The sequence below is a fragment of the Pseudopipra pipra genome, chromosome 2 (assembly GCF_036250125.1).
Source record: "Pseudopipra pipra isolate bDixPip1 chromosome 2, bDixPip1.hap1, whole genome shotgun sequence".
Classification (NCBI taxonomy): Eukaryota; Metazoa; Chordata; class Aves; order Passeriformes; family Pipridae; genus Pseudopipra; species Pseudopipra pipra.
The window spans coordinates 27,850,477-27,867,343 of record NC_087550.1 but is presented as its reverse complement, the minus strand read 5'-3'; the positions used below and the strand labels follow the sequence as shown (position 1 = coordinate 27,867,343).

The 16,867-nt window shown below is 45.6% G+C and overlaps 2 protein-coding genes and 1 long non-coding RNA gene across 3 annotated transcripts; 2 read left to right on the top strand and 1 right to left on the bottom strand.

Annotated features, from left to right (window-relative positions):
- Window positions 1-1,014: 1,014 nt before the first annotated feature.
- LOC135409283 (cystatin-A-like) lies at window positions 1,015-7,280 on the top strand. Its single transcript, XM_064644599.1, has 5 exons — window positions 1,015-1,339; window positions 3,771-4,288; window positions 4,769-4,860; window positions 5,578-5,679; window positions 7,058-7,280. Exons 3-5 carry the CDS (start codon window positions 4,780-4,782, stop codon window positions 7,184-7,186), a joined length of 312 nt encoding a protein of 103 aa, XP_064500669.1. The 5' UTR covers window positions 1,015-1,339; window positions 3,771-4,288; window positions 4,769-4,779; the 3' UTR covers window positions 7,187-7,280.
- A 1,188-nt stretch (window positions 7,281-8,468) lies between these two features.
- Window positions 8,469-9,119, bottom strand: LOC135409290 (uncharacterized). The gene is made up of 2 exons (XR_010428134.1): window positions 8,758-9,119; window positions 8,469-8,657 (listed from the first exon to the last, which is right to left on the bottom strand). It is a non-coding gene; the product is annotated as an uncharacterized LOC135409290 (long non-coding RNA).
- Window positions 9,120-12,163: 3,044 nt separating this feature from the next.
- On the top strand, window positions 12,164-16,659 carry CSTA (cystatin A). Its single transcript, XM_064644601.1, has 3 exons — window positions 12,164-12,332; window positions 14,074-14,175; window positions 16,449-16,659. Exons 1-3 carry the CDS (start codon window positions 12,267-12,269, stop codon window positions 16,575-16,577), a joined length of 297 nt encoding a protein of 98 aa, XP_064500671.1. The 5' UTR covers window positions 12,164-12,266; the 3' UTR covers window positions 16,578-16,659.
- The last annotated feature ends 208 nt before the right edge of the window (window positions 16,660-16,867 follow it).

The window sequence follows — 16,867 nt, the reverse complement described above, 5'->3', positions numbered from 1 at the left end:
GTGGTTCCCTGCCCATCAGCCAAGTTTGCTGATGGAAATCTCCCTCCAGGGCTGATCCACTCTGTTGTTGCTTCACTAACGAATGGTTCAGGAAACACCACACTGGGGCATACTTTCCAGTGGGATACTGAGCCATGGTGGGTGGGATGGGGCAGCCATCCATGTCAGCACCTTCTGGAAGGACGTGCCAATGGAGGTTCTCAGGCTCCAGCTTTCAACAGAAGGATGTTCCTCAACTTGTCTTCATCAGTGTTGTGTTGTGTTGTGTGACACACAACCGGCTTTTGGGCATCTGCCTGACCAGAGCTCCTCTTCCCTTGGACTCAGCCAGACGAGAATATATCCCCTTCTCTGTGCATGGGAAAAGGGTTTGGTTGTAAATCACCGTCCCAAAGAGGGTCCTTGCTACTGAACTTCCCTTGTGCCCAGAGTGTGTGTCACTGCCCTTGGCTGCAGGAGTGGCTCTCAGGCAGCCTGTGGAGCTGGAGGCCTACAGCTCCAGGTAAGAGTACAGTGAGGGGGGGGGGCTTTTCCAGCAAATATATCATGATTTTTCTGTTGCTATAAAATCATAGAATTATCGAATTATGAAGGTTGGAAGAATTTGGTCGTCATGAAGCAGACTGAGGGGAGGAGACTCTTTACTGGTACCACAGGCTCCGCGTAGGCTGGGATGAGATCTCTGTGCTGCTGAAAGTCAGGTTTCTACTGATCTTTCTTGATGCACGATGTCAGAAATCTTTTGAAATCAGGGTGAGGAGCAGAAGGGGAAGCCTTTTTTTTCAGACCAGCGTGGTGAAAGTCAAGGCTGATGTTACTGTGATCATGAAAACAGATCTTCAACTGGTACATGGAGGGCTGCTTTCCTCTAGTTCTTGAAAACATTCAGACCATGTGTCATACAATCCAGTCACAATGAGGTATCTTTACGCTGTGAAACCAGAAGGCTGAACTGCTGACTCGGGCGTTCACAATTGTTCCTCCAGAGCTACCTTTGTTTCTGGTTTAAAGATGACTTGTAAATACATAACTCTGTGGTTTGGATTTTGGTCAGAGGATTTTTATATTTTTGTTTGCTTTGTTTTGTTACTGTACCAGTGTTTTTATTTACTGTAGCTTGTAGTTCTTAAACTTGCATATACAGGACCAGACCGTAGTGGCCTGCAGGCTGTAAACTTTGTTTCTTCCTTATTGGGGTAGTACACGGTGCAAGATGTTCCTCAGCTTCACGACTGTAAAGAATGCCAGAGATGTTCTGCCAGCAGAGATTCTCCAATATAACAGCAGTAAATTGAAGGGAAATTCTCATCTGTGCAAATGCAGAGTGCAGGCTGGAATGGTACGTAAGATCAGAGGTCACAAATCCTAAAAGAGGGGACAGGCGTTAGCTTGTTGATGTTGTGCAATGGGAGCTACTGTTCTTTTCATGCTTTTGTACCAAATCCTGTTTTGTTAGATCTGAAGCTGACTAGAGAGGGGTGTAGGCAAAGGTTGCCTAGGGTGAGGTTAATCCATTGCCACTGATCATCTTTGATGACAGGTCTGTGAAACATCAGCACTTCAAAAGGACTTCCTGAAGTATATGTGTGCAGGATGAGTACTGCATCCCAGTCTTAAAACTATCACTGGATTTTGGGACAGCCATTAGCAGTTTTAGCAGCTCCCATTCCTTTTCTTCCTGAGACCTGGAAGCATTTTTCTCTTGGTTCAGAAAGATGTTGTCTCAAGGCAACTGTTTCTCCTCAAATGTTTTTCATGCCCTCCCATAGCACTGCTGCTCAAGTTTGGGAAATTCTGCAACACCTTTATCAGTAACAGCTCTCATGTATCATCATGGCTGGGCTTTGTGAACGAAGATTTGGGAAGGGCTCTACCCATGTTTGTTGCAAGTGCGTTGGTGGCTGAAAAGGCCAATACGAGACAGGCATATCCGGTTGCAAAAGGCACAGCAGAAAGACTCCTTAGGTGGTAAATTCTGCAAGGCACGATTCTTTCTCCGTTGCCTTTTCTCCTCAAGGGTGATCCTGCGTGCATTCTCAAAAGCATCAGCAGCGTTATAGATGTTGTGTCTCCAGAGCTCCCGATTGGAGGCCAGAGTAGACCAGTTAAGTTGATCAATATGGCCAAGGCTGAGATGTTGTTTCAGGGAGTCCTTATATCTTTTCTTCAGGGCTCCTCTCTTGCGGCAGCCGGTGGCAAGTTCACCATAGAGCAGGATCTTAGGGAGGCGGTGGTCCTTCATCCTGGAGACGTGCCCTGCCCAGCACAGCTGTGTTCTCAGTAACATGACATCAATACTTGTGACTGCTGCTTGTTCTAGAACAGATGTATTAGTCACATAATCTGACCAGTGGATATTTAGGATTGAACGGAGACAGCGTTGATGGAAGCGTTCTAGGAGATGCAGGTGGTGGCGGTAACACTGATCCATATACTGTTGAGTTTAGGGCCCCTAGAGCCCCAGATTACGAATCTCAGGTCCTTTGTACCAAGAACAGGCCTAGAAGTCAGGTGTGAAGTTTACAGCCTGTTGCATCACTTGTCACCTGTGAGGATGATGGTCAGTAGCCTGGGTAGCACACTGGTAAGTCTGTGCTACACAGACCCCACTGTCGTGGCCATAAACACGCTTGTTTTGAGCAAACTCCCTCGTGCTGATTGCAGCAGAAGTGCCCTTTGCCTGTGTGCAGCACGTAGTCTCATTTCACCTACTCCCACGTACCCACCCCTGGAGACTACAAATTGTCTGGTCTCTTGCTGCTTCTCTGTTCCTTGCTCTGGAACAATATTCCTCCTGTTTTCTGGAGAGAGGGATGGCAGGAATACCAAAGGGGAATAATTTTTCTTGTGGTATGGAAGTGTTAGTCCTCCCTTACCTAGGAGGGCTGGTAATACTTATTAGTCGTCCCTAATAAGGGACTAGTAGGTTTTGAGCTTTTTCCATTCAGATATAGTCATGAATGTGACTGTGCCATGTCTGTAACTGGGAATTAATCCTTCTGACTATCTATTCTGCATGTTGCCTGTTTCAGCAGTGTACCCTGGCATTAGGACAGCAATTGTGCACACACTGCTCCTCTAGCAAGAGGGATCGTACTTTTGTCTTCCCAGCAATTGGCACTAGGGTTTGAGTTGAAATGTAAATGCTACTGTATATTCAGTTGTTATGATGTATTGCCTGAATGCAGCTCTAGAGCTTCTGCTTCTGATGGAAAAGAAGCAGAAATACCATTCTTGCAGTACTTACCTGAAGCTGGAATTTGATTTTTTCTACTTCTGGTGCTGGTGTTTACCTTGGCACCTTTCTGGTTAGGCAGAGGGAAGTCAAGTCACTGAAGATAAGATGCAATCTGCTCCTCTTTTGCATTGGGAAGGATACTGAGGTAATAAAATTCCAAGTTGAACGGGACCTGCAGTAGGGAAGCTACTACATGCTTTCTTCTGATCTTGAATGGTATTGGGACTTATGGGCAGTGACTTTGATCCATTTCCTAAGTGCACAGAGCAGTTATCTGCACACGGGTGGAGAGGCAAGAGATTCCATTTGCAGCCCAAAACAATTGTCTTGAGATATAGGTGGCTGGAGTCCAGTGTTTGCTTTTCTTATTAACCTGAAGACTGAACTCTCTTAAGATTCTTAAAGTGCTTTTTACATTTCTTACTAATATTATCAGCATTTTACATTGCTTCCCCCCCCCCCCGCCCCCCCCCCGGTTTTCCCAGTTAGTTGGCTTCTCCAGTTCAGTAATGGTAGGCTCCATGTGTTGTAGGTCCCATGATTCCATGACAGTGTGGGACGAGGACTCAGGAGCCAGGCAATGGTTAAGGCTGCCTATTTATGGCCTACAGTGGGTACCCTCTACGTTATCTTTGTGGATGGAGATAGGCATGGTTGATGTCAAGAAAGGATGTGTTGGCGGAAGGCGGAGGTGCTGTGGAGCCAGGATGATCATCTTTTGGCTCTGACAAATAGAACAGAGCAAAACAAAATCGTAAGACCGGAACCTTGAAGCATACCATGCCCAAAAATTAAGACTCATTTGAACAGGAAACAGAACCACCCTGCATATGTCAATAAGCTTAACGAAGTACGTGCTACCACACATGACTATGTTACTCAGCTCTCCACTCCTATCACGCCATACATAAAAGGAGGAGGAGGAGACAATTGGGCTGTATATAAGGAGGGTAGAAACTTCATTGAAGTACGGGGAAGACCCAAAAAGACCTCAGGGACAGTCAACGGACTACTCTCCTCTCTCTCATCCCAAGCAGGAACGTCTTTGTGGTAAGCCTTTGTGTCTGATTGTTACTATTCCCTGGGTTAGTAAAATATTATTATTACTGTTAGAGCTTCATTGCAGCAGGTGCATTTACCAATGGCAATTTCAAATCTGAATTTCTGTTGCTTCAATAAACCGAACTGTTTGTGAATCTGTGAGCACAGAAGTTCTCCTTGATTGCAATCAAAGTGTAAACCACACTATTTGTGAATCTGTGCTCGTGGAAGTTCCTATTGAACATGACTAGAGTTACAGTGATGACTTGCTTCTAATCCTAAATTAAGTGTAGCCATACCCAGCCCCTGTTGCCCCAAGGCCCAGCTGGAATGCAGGGGGGTTTATTTTCTGACAGATTTCTTACTCTAATTTAACACACACGTGTTGTGTATGTGTGTGTGTGTATATATATATATATATATATATATATATATATATGCAAGATACCTGGTGACTCTGCTCAGACTGTGCTAAACTTCCCTCTTCAGAACCACCTGTCATGTTAAAGCAGTCACCTATCGCTGGGGGCTTATCTCCCCCCGAGCGTGCCACTCAAGAAGTCCAGGATATCACCAACCAGGTGAGTTGTGCCTAGTCTATAGATGAAGTCTCTGTGTGCAAGGAGCTGAGTGCTGAAGGTTGTGTAAAGGCTGAGAGACCAGATGCTGATACTGAAGCAGGGTTTAAAGTGGCTACCTTCAGTGAATGTTCACATGTAGTTCAAAGCCCAGCTCTGCTATGCCAGCACTGAAGGGGCTTGTTTGAAATGAGAGGAGGCGTATTTGAAGGGAGAAGCTTGTACGTGGTAGAACTAATTCCTCCCTGACGGCCATGGATGGGACCAACTACATGCCAGTCTGCCCTAAAAAATGATTTAAACAGGACAAGGCACTAGTGTTCCAGGTGAGGGGAGCTGGCTTGCACTTGATGTAACAGTGTGATTGATACAGGGGGTACCCTGATAGGGGGCATGGCTTGGTGCCTCTGTCCTTTGATCCAGAATCAAAAGGGCAGCAAGTAGCAATTTGCTGTCTGTAGTGAGCAGGAGACTGTTCAGCTGGACAGCTTTGGAGCAGGGGAAATCAGTTAGGAAATTTCCTTCTCACAGGACTTTAAATAGTGGTGGAGGCAGTGCTAGGAGGGAGGGCTGGAGGTCCTGGTGTAAATTGATTTAGAGTGGGGGTTCTGGATTTATTTTATGAAGGGTGTATGTCTGAAAGGATGGGATTTGAAGTGGTAGATGTGAAAGAAAAGCCCAAGTATGAACGTGCCAACCATTTTTCCTTTTCTTTTACAGGTGAAAGTACAACTTAGAGTCAGGGTAAACGAGAGATATGACATCTTTAGAGCCATACTCTACAGGACTCAAGTAGTTGCTGGGACAAATTACTTGATTAAGGTTTGTATATAATATTGGAGGGAGTGCTTTGCAGTTCAACAATATGGGTGACGTGCAGAGTAGCTTAGAGCTGGAAAGAGAAGCAGATGTGGTAGAAAAGCATCTGATGTGAGTAATAGAGTTGAGGAGTATCTCAGGATGTTTATAAAATTCCTCTCTTTGGCACTACTGTAGAAGAGGAATAGTTCTTTCTGTATTTTCAAACCCTCTCTCTGCTGTGGAGGAAAAACCGGTCCTGCTTAGTTTAGATCCCTCTGAGAGCACCATTCATCCTCTACTAGAAAACCTTGTGCACGTCTGTGAGCAGTTTCCTGTGAAGTAGCACGGAAGAACTTGCTGGGTGTGGTTTGGATCTGAAGGCCAGCAAGCACTGCTGAGCAGCAGGCTGGCCTTCTGGAGCAGAGCACACATGGCATGGGACTGCTGTCTCTCAAACCCCACGTGTGTGGGGACATGTGCCTGGTGGGACACGCTCCCCTGACAAGGGTCGGAATCGTTTTAGGAAAGAAATTGTCTGGTAGCATTTGGGGGAGAGTAATTCTGCAGAGAGATGTGGTGAGCATTTGCTCCATGCTTCTCATATTTAGTTGATGACAGGAAGGACAGACAGTGCCAAACATCTCTCCCAGGTGCTTTTTTTAAAATAACACCAGTTGTTTGTGCTCTGTGGGCACCAGGGGACTGTACTGACAGACTACCTCTTCTGTGGCTAGTCAGAGTCTTAGCTACATGATTGATATTTATCCTTTCCTTGCTCCAGTGAGATGTGCTTTCACGTTGTGGACAAAGCACTGAGTAATGAAGAGTAACAATTTACTAGAGGGCTGAAGTACAGCCACAAGTCATGCCCAGTTGCATCCCAGATTTGTCTCTTCTTTCCCAATCTGCAGACAAGGCTTTCAGGTTGTCATTGCTTCTCAGGACCACATGCTGGTTTAGGATGGATCTTTCTGTACTTTCTAAGAGCAGATGTTGTCTCTGCATCTTGTCGCAGCCCTGAGTCATTAAGACTCACTGGGTCTTGTCTTCCACCCTGAGTGTGCCAAGAGGCTGAGAGCTGATGTGCTGACATCTTGGTGACCAAAAGAGGACACCATCAAAACCTTTCTCCTGTTCTGCCTTCTGGTGCTTCCACCCTCAAGCAGTCCTGCTCATTTTCCCTTCATCTGAGACGGAAGGTTTTTAATAGAGTTTTCTCCAGGTGTAGACAGCAAGTACTACCTAGACTTGGGTGAAGAGCTGTGGAAGTGAAAAGTGGAGATAGAACCTCAAATTAAGCTCCACGGCAAAGGCAGTCTTTCAAGTATGTAAAGAGCATCCTTTTGTTTGAACCTGCTCCAAGCCATGCTCCTCACTTTCCCCCTGTTTTGTTTTCTAGGTCCAAGTTGCTGATACTGAATATGTCCACTTAAAGGTGTTTGTGGGCCTTCCTCCAGAGAACTTATATCCTGCCCTTGTCAGTTTTCAGACTGGCAAGACCAGAGATGATCCTCTGGACTACTTCTGAGACACAATGAGGGCAGTGCTTCACTTCTACAAGAAACATGGGGGTTCTGACCATGACAGTAAATGCATGAAAATAAAATAAGGCTTGAAAGCTATTTGTTCCTTTGCTGTGTGTCATGCCTTGGGCTGCTGCCCGGGTAAAGCTCAAGTAGGCTCCAAAATACTGTTTCAAGCTGTTTCTGCCACCTGGGGTACTACAGCTGTAAGACAGGGCCCACCCACTTCAGCTCCTCTTTCCAAAACTCTGTTGGGTATCTTGGGCTTTTGGGGTTTGTTTCAGTGCATTAAATGCAAGCTATTGGTGACTTGGCAGAAAGAGTGTGAGATAGACCATTTCTGGCACGGGGGAACTGAGAACCCAAACTATCCTCCTTTAAGTGCAGCTTCACTCACAGGGAGGAGAGGGGTGGTGGGGCGGGGAGCAGGAATGTGTGCCTTGAAGGAATGGGAAGACAGTCTCCTTCCCCCGTTGGTCAACAGAACCCTAAATTTAACAGCAGCAGGTATTAGAAACTAAACGGAGCTTGTGGACTAACAGGGAGGACATGGTGAGAAGCTTGAACCAGACTGGGGAAGAAGGCATTGTTTCCCCTGCCATCACCTATAAATAAATGCTCTGCTGGGGCTTTGAGCAGGCCGAGCTCTGCCGAGTTTGTGAGGAGACTGGGGATGCAGGATCAAGCTCTTTGTTGAGGTGGTTCCCTGCCCATCAGCCAAGTTTGCTGATGGAAATCTCCCTCCAGAGTTGATCCACTCTGTTGTTGCTTCACTAACGAATGGTTCAGGAAACACCACACTGGGGCATACTTTCCAGTGGGATACTGAGCCATGGTGGGTGGGATGGGGCAGCCATCCATGTCAGCACCTTCTGGAAGGACGTGCCAATGGAGGTTCTCAGGCTCCAGCTTTCAACAGAAGGATGTTCCTCAACTTGTCTTCATCAGTGTTGTGTTGTGTGACACACAACCGGCTTTTGGGCATCTGCCTGACCAGAGCTCCTCTTCCCTTGCACTCAGCCAGACGAGAATATATCCCCTTCTCTATGCATGGGAAAAGGGTTTGGCTGTAAATCACCTTCCCAAAGAGGGTCCTTGCTACTGAACTTCCTTTTTGCCCAGAGTGTGTGTCACTGCCCTTGGCTGCAGGAGTGGCTCTCAGGCAGCCTGTGGAGCTGGAGGCCTACAGCTCCAGGTAAGAGTACAGTGTGGGGGGGCGTGGTGGTGGTGCCGCGGTCCGAAAAAGGGGGGAGGACTGTGGCACTACAGGAGTCCAGGACATGAGAGTGGGATGCAGGTAGAATGCTTTATTCACGTGTGCACCCAGTCTTTATCAGCTCGGGAGGGCAAAGGGCCAGAAGACAGGGCGGAGCATGAGACAGACAAGCGGGGGGACAAACCAAGGTAGGGACACGGGCAAAAAGGGGAGGAGCGCAGGAGGAACCAGGGGAGGAAAGGGCGAACGGGGGCTGTCTCCTGTCTGCAGCTTCTCCAGCCAATCGGCAGAGAAACAGAGGAGCAGGGAGGCGAACAGGCCGGGATGTGCCCGAAAGGCACCGATTCTGGGGGAACGTACAATGTGTGTGTACATAATAACTATAAAGTCTGCATCGTAAAGTCCGTTCAATCACTGTACATCCTTTTCCACTTCTGAGCTTTTCCCCATTCTGATTCCTAGTCCTTCACAGAGGGAGGGGCTTTTCCAGCAAATATATCATGATTTTTCTGTTGCTATAAAATCATAGAATTATCGAATTATGAAGGTTGGAAGAATTTGGTCGTCATGAAGCAGACTGAGTGGAGGAGGCTCTTTACTGGTACCACAGGCTCCGCATAGGCTGGGATGAGATCTTTGTGCTGCTGAAAGTCAGGTTTCTACTGATCTTTCTTGATGTACGATGTCAGAAATCTTTTGAAATCAGGGTGAGGAGCAGAAGGGGAAACTAGCGTGGTGAAAGTCAAGGCCGATGTTACTGTGATCATGAAAACAGATCTTCAACTGGTACATGGAGGGCTGCTTTCCTCTAGTTCTTGAAAACATTCAGACCATGTGTCATACAATCCAGTCACAATGAGGTATCTTTACGCTGTGAAACCAGAAGGCTGAACTGCTGACTCGGGCGTTCACAATTGTTCCTCCAGAGCTGCCTTTGTTTCTGGTTTAAAGATGACTTGTAAATACATAACTCTGTGGTTTGGATTTTGGTCAGAGGATTTTTATATTTTTGTTTGCTTTGTTTTGTTACTGTACCAGTGTTTTTATTTACTGTAGCTTGTAGTTCTTAAACTTGCATATACAGGACCAGACCGTAGTGGCCTGCAGGCTGTAAACTTTGTTTCTTCCTTATTGGGGTAGTACACGGTGCAAGATGTTCCTCAGCTTCACGACTGTAAAGAATGCCAGAGATGTTCTGCCAGCAGAGATTCTCCAATATAACAGCAGTAAATTGAAGGGAAATTCTCATCTGTGCAAATGCAGAGTGCAGGCTGGAATGGTACGTAAGATCAGAGGTCACAAATCCTAAAAGAGGGGACAGGCGTTGGCTTGTTGATGTTGTGCAAGAGATGGAATGGGAGCCACCGTTCTTTTCATGCTTTTGTTCCAAATCCTGTTTTGTTACATCTGAAGCTGACTAGAGAGGGGTGTTGGCGAAGGTTGCCTAGGATGAGGTTAATCCATTGCCACTGCTCATCTTTGATGACAGGTCTATGAAACGTCAGCACTTCAAAAGGACTTCCTGAAGTATATGTGCAGGATGAGTACTGCATCCCAGTCTTAAAACTATCACTGCATTTTGGGACAGCCATTAGCACTGCCATGGAAAGAAAACAGATTGATCTGCCTGTGTAAACTTCAGCATCATCTTGCTGACAATTAGTGTTGATTTTCCTTCCCTTGTGCACAACTCTGTGCCATCTGGGAGAAAAAATTTCTTATGCTTTGAAGTAAAAAACCAGCAAATTCAGAAATATGGAGTCCAATGAATGATTTGGCACAGTATTAACATCTTTACTTTCACACCTAGAGTTTTTCCGAGGTTATAAATTAACCTCCCTATACTTTGTGCTCAGTGTATTTCTTGTTAATTACAGTAAAGTGTTCTCCAGGGGCTTACTGCTGTCCTGGGGACCGTAACATCCCTTCCCAAAGAAGTTACTGTGGTCTGTATCCTGGTGAGCGGACAGGTTTATAAAATACTCTGTTTTAGCACTGGTGCTTGTGTGGTTGTTGGACACATTCTGTGACTTCTGGCCTCAGTAAGGTGAGCTGGCTCTTCCAGTCACTTGTCTGTCCTGCTGTGTGAATAAGACGCATGGTAGCAACTGTGTTGGAACATGATCAGCATTTGGGTGAATCAGCAGGGTCTTGTGCAAAGGAAGGATTTTGAGCTCATCAGCTTGAATTGTCATTAGCTGCACAAATGAGACCATGAGCAACTATGTGTCTGGAGAGATGAAGTTGGTGAAATTGGCAGAAATCCAGTTTTAACAGCTCCCATTCTCATTATTCCTGAGACCTGGAAGCATTTTTCTCTTGGTTCACAAAGATGTTGTCTCAAGGCAACTGTTTCTCCTCAGATGCTTTTCATGCCCTCCCATAGCACTGCTGCTCAAGTTTGGGAAATTCTGCAACAACTTTAGCAGTAACAGCTCTAACACTGATCTATATACTGTTGAGTTTAGGGCCCCTAGAACCCCAGATTACGAATCTCAGGTCCTTTGTACCAAGAACAGGCCTAGAAGTCAGGTGTGAAGTCCTTGTTTAGAGCCTGTTGCATCACTTGTCACCTGTGAGGAGGAGGGTCAGTAGCCTGGGTAGCACACTGGTAAGTCTGTGCTACACAGACCCCACTGTCGTGGCCATAAACACACTTGTTTTGAGCAAACTCCCTCGTGCTGATTGCAGCAGAAATGCCCTTTGCCTGTGTGCAGCACGTAGTCTCATTTCACCTACTCCCACGTACCCACCCCTGGAGACTACAAATTGTCTGGTCTCTTGCTGCTTCTCTGGTCCTTGCTCTGGAACAATATTCCTCCTGTTTTCTGGAGAGAGGGATGGCAGGAATACCAAAGGGGAATAATTTTTCTTGTGGTCTGGAAGTGTTAGTCCTCCCTTACCTAGGAGGGCTGGTAATACTTATTAGTCGTCCCTAATAAGGGACTAGTAGGTTTTGAGCTTTTTCCATTCAGATATGCTCATGAATGTGACTGTGCCATGTCTGTAACTGGGAATTAATCCTTCTGACTATCTATTCTGCATGTTGCCTGTTTCAGCAGTGTACCCTGGTATTAGGACAGCAATTGTGCACACACTGCTCCTCTAGCAAGAGGGATCATACTTTGTCTTCCCAGCAATTGGCACTCGGGTTTGAGTTGAAATGTAAATGCTACTGTATATTCAGTTGTTATGATATATTGCCTGAATGCAGCTCTAGAGCTTCTGCTTCTGATGGGAAAGAAGCAGAAATACCATTCTTGCAGTACTTGCCTGAAGTTGAGACCTTTCTGGTTAGTCAGAGGGAAGTCAAGTCACTGAAGATAAGATGCAATCTGCTCCTCTTTCGCATTGGGAAGGATATTGAGGTAATAAAATGCCAAGTTAAACAGGACCTGCAGTAGGGAAGCTACTGCATGCTTTCTTCTGGTCTTGAATGGTATTGGGAAATACTGGGTGTGACTTCAATCCATTTCCTAAGTGCACAGACCAGTCATCTGCACGTGGGTGGGGAGGCAAGAGGTTCCAGTTGCAGTCCAAACCAACTGTCTTGAGATGTAGGTTGCTAGAGGCTAATGTTTGCTTTTCTCATTGACCTGAAGAGTATACACTCTTAAGATTTCTGAAGTGCTTTTTTACATTTATTATTATCAGTGTATTACATTGCTTTTTCTCCATTTTCCCCATTTGTCTCCTTCACCAGTTTAGTAATGGTAGGCTCCATGTGTTGCAGGTCACATGATCCCATGACACATGTTTATGTATATATATGAGATGCCTGGTGACTCTGCTCAGACTATGCTAAACTTCCCTTTTCAGAATCATCCATTTCAGAACCACCAGTCGTTTCAGAGAAGGCATCTGCCACTATGATGACCGGGGGGTTATCTGACACCAAGGCTGCTACTCCAGAAATCCAGCAGATTGTTAACCAGGTGAGTTGCACCCTGTCTATAAATGAAGTCTCTGTGTGCAAAGAGCTGAGTGCAGAAGGTTGTGTGAAGGCTGGGAGACAAGGTGTTGATACTGAAGCAGGGTTTAAACTGAAAAACCTTGTACAGAAAATGGGAATCCCCTCGATTGCCAGTTTTTTCCTCTATCTCTTCATTGTCCATAGCCAGGCATAGTACTGGCTACCTTCAGTGAATGTTCACATGTAGTTCAAAGCCCAGCTCTGCTATGCCAGCATTGAAGGGGCTTGTTTGAAAAGAGAGGAGAGGTGGCTATTTGAAGGGAGAAGGTTGTACCTGGTAGAAATAATTCCTCAGTAAAGGATGTGGATAGGACAAACCACATACTAGTATGGACTAAAAAATTCTATATTCAGGAGAAAGCTATTTTTAAACAGTGTGTTCTCTGCTGGCATTGTCTTCTAGGCTGACAGCTGTGATGCAGGGCCTGCTGGTGAGCCCGTGGGGCAAGGTGAGCTTGGCAAAAGGCAGGCCAGTGAGCCCAGTTGCCAGCTAGTTGGTTACAGGCAGTGATCCTGTCCTGGAAGCAGCTATGAGAAGCAGCTCTGCAGAACTTCTAACGTCCTGCAGTGCACCAGCTCTTTTTAAAACAAGTATAAAGTGCATCCTGAGGAATGCAAAGGGAACAACATAGCATGGGAAAACTCCTTTTGCGTCTCCCATCTCATGTTTCCACCCATCTACCTTCACCCTCAAGGCTCTGAAAGATGAGCTCTTCTCCCTTTGGCAACTACACAAAGTATAACGTAGGCCCTCCTTGAGGAAACAAAACTAGGAAGTGGTGTGGCTGAAGGTGTTGGTCGATACTGCTGCACACTCCCTGTGCCTGGTGTGCAAGGCTCACAGCATGTACAGAATAACCAGGGGATCAGGCCCAGCCAGCAAGGGTTTAGGTAAGGCAGGTCCTGCTTGACCAACCTGATCTCTTACTATGTCAGGGTGACCTGCCTAGTGGATGACGGAAAGGCTGTGGATGTTGTCTACCTGGAGCCTTTGACACCATTTCCCACAGTATTATCCTGGAGGAGCTGGCAGCCCATGGCTTGGACAGGTGCACTGTTCATTGGGTGAAAATCTTTCAGCATGGCTGGGTCCAGAGAGTGGTGATGCATGGAATTACATCCAGTTGGTGGCTGGTCACTAACGGGGTTCCCCAGGGCTCAGTGTTGGGGCCAGTTCTGTTTAATATCTTTATTGATGATCCAGACAAAGGGATTGAGGGCATCCTCAGTCAGTTTGCAGATGACACCAAGCTGAGTGGGAGTGTTGATCTGCTGGAGGTCAGGAAGGCTCTGCAGAGGGATCTGGACAGGTGGATTGATTGGCTGGGGTCAACTATGTGAGGTTTAACAAGGCAAAGTGCTGGGTCTTGCACTTGGGTCGCAACAACCCCGTGCACCACTACAGGCTATCTCCTTTGACATGGAATTCAAAGGGCAGCAAGTAGCAGTTTCTGCTATACTGAGCAGGGGACAGGCAGTTCAGCTGGACACCTTTGAGTTAGGGGAAATCAGCTAGGAAGTCTAATTCTAACAGGATTTTAAAGAATGCTGGAGGCACTGCTAGGAAAGAGGCTGGAGGTCTTGGTGTAAATTAATTTAGAGTGGGGTTTCTGGATTTATTTCACTAAGGGGGTATGTGTGATATATGTGAATGAAAAGCTGAAATATGAACCTGCCAGTCACTTTCCCCTTTCTTTCTACAGGTGAAGCCACAATTTGAAAGCAAGGAAAACAGGAACTGTGCCATGTTTAGAGCCATAGCATATAGGACTCAAGTGGTTGCTGGGACAATCTACTTTATTAAGGTTTGTATATATTATAAGAGGGAGTGCTTTGCTGTTAAACAATATAGGTGACTTGCAGAGTCGCTTAGAGCTGGAAAGAGAAGCAAATGTAGTAGAAAAACATCTATGTGAATATGATATGATTAATAGAGTTGGGGACTATCTCCAGGTGCTGTTTGGCACTACTGTAGAAGAGGAGTAGAAAAACCTCAAAAACATGCACTAGGCTTCTTCAGATGGGACTGGTAAGTTTCTCAGGATAATCTCATTCAAAGACTTACCAACTTAATGATTTAAACAAGTTGTAATTCTGCTCTCCTGTTTCCCTTCAAAGCAAAGTAGCTTTCCTCTTGTGTCTGTGACCTCCTGTTGTGTTTACTATGCTGAATTTGAAGTCAGACTGAAGATCAGATGGAGAGTTAGAGTCCATTTTGTAATGCAGGGCAAGCATCTCATAGTCTGCTGACTAGTTGTGCAAGCAAGCAGGTGTGTTGATGTTTTGGTTCCACATCACATGCTGTGGAGGTACTGCCTGCCTGCTGGTTCATTCTGTATTTTCAAAACCCTCTCTCTGCTGTGGAGGAAAAACTGGTCCTGCTTAGTTTAGATCCCTCTGAGAGCACCATTCATCTTCTACTAGAAAACCTTACCCACGTCTGTGAGCAGCTTTCTGTGAAGTAGCACAGAAGAACTTGCTGGGTGTGGTTTGCATCTGAAGGCCAGCAAGCACTGCTGAGCAGCAGGCTGGCCTTCTGGAGCAGAGCACACATGGCATGGGACTGCTGTCTCTCAAACCCCACGTGTGTGGGGACATGTGCCTGGTGGGACACGCTCCCCTGACAAGGGTCGGAATCGTTTTAGGAAAGAAATTGTCTGGTAGCATTTTGGGGAGAGTAATTCTGCAGAGAGATGTGGTGAGCACTTGCTCCATGCTTCTCATATTTAGTTGATGACAGGAAGGACAGACAGTGCCAAACATCTTCTTTCCCAGGTGGTTCTTTAAAATAACTCTTATCAGTTATTTGTGCTCAGGGGACTGAACTGACAGACTATCTCTTCTGTGGCTAGTCTTACCTACATGAACAATGTTTACCATTCCCTTGCTCCTGTGAAATGTGCTTTCACTTGGTGGACAAAACACTGAAGAATACAGATTACAGGTACAGCTAGAAGTGATGCCCAGTTGCATTTCTTCCCTTAGGGCCATCTTATTGCTTACCTGGGCAATGTAAAATACTTGTCTGCTGTCCCTGCTAAGTCTCATGACCAAACTACTCAGAAATGAAGACTGACAAGTAACTGAACTTGGAAGAAATCCACTTGTAACACTGAAAACATGATTTGTCTTTTCTTTCCAACTTTGCCTGTGATGGGAAACAGTTACTCATTTTAGCAGTAACTGGAACAAGCTCTGTCACAAGATTCATTCTTTTGTATTTCTGAATCTTCCACATCACTAATGTGTTACCAGCAGACATGTAGCTGATATGTAATCCAGACCAAGACAAACATAGTGCTACATTGCAGCCACCAGAAAGCATGTAAAAACAGTGCCTAAGGCGTTAAACTTTTCATTGATACTATGTACCTCACAGAGGGAGAGTTTAGTGCCTGTTGTGCTTGGCTGTATGAATGAAATGATACAGCTTCCTATCAAGTCTTTGTGTGAGGACTTTCTGGAGGGGAAGGTGAATTTCTTTGAAAAAGTATTTATTTCAGGCACGCACATGCATGCCCACAAGCACCAAGATGTGTCAGGTTGCCCATCCAGGCACTGAACAGGTTAGAGTAACTCTGCAGAAAAAGGCTCCTGGCTTTCAGGTTGTCATTGTTTCTCAGGACCATGTGCTAGTTTTGGATAGATCTTTCTGTACCCTCTAGTAGGTGACACTGTCTCTGCATCTTGTCCCACCCCTGATTCATTAAGATTTCTTCATTGTCTCTTGTCTCCCACCCTCAATGTGCCAAGAAGCTGTGTGCTGGTGTGCTGGCATCTTGATGACTGAAACAGGACACAACCAAAACCTTTCTCTTGTTGTGCCTTCTGATGCTTCCACCCCCAAGCAGTCCTGCTCACTTTCCCTTCACCTGAACCTCAAGGTTTAGACAGGTGTAGACAGTTTCTGACACTGGTTACTATCCAGACTTGGTTAAGAGCTGTTGAAGTAAAAATGAAGATGTATCTAAAATTAAGCTCCCGGGCAAAGATATTCCTTCAAGAACATTAAAGAGCATCCTTTTTTTTGAACCTGCTTTGAACCCATGCTCCTCACTTTCCTGCTCTTGGTTTTTAGGTCCAAGTTTCTGATGCCACATATGCCCACTTAAAAGTGTTTCAGAGTCTTCCTCATGAGAACCAAGGTCCCAGCCTTGTCAGTTTTCAGACTGGCAAAACCAGAGATGATCCCCTGACCTACTTCTGAGAGATGATGAGAAACTGTGCCTCACTTCTGCAAGTTGTGTGGAGGTTTTCCCTGTGACAGTAAATAAAATAAGTTTTGCAAACTATTGTCCTTATTTTCCTTTTCTGCTGATATACCTGCAGAAGTCTTTCTTGTTATCTGGTCTCTCATCAGATTAAAATAAAGTATTTCTAATTAAGGCATAGAATAAACATAAGGTTATCTGGAATATAAAAAACATGTGGAAAAAAACCTCGGAGCAAGATAATAACTAATACTGAAAAGCAGTAAAGAGAGCACTGAAGCACCAG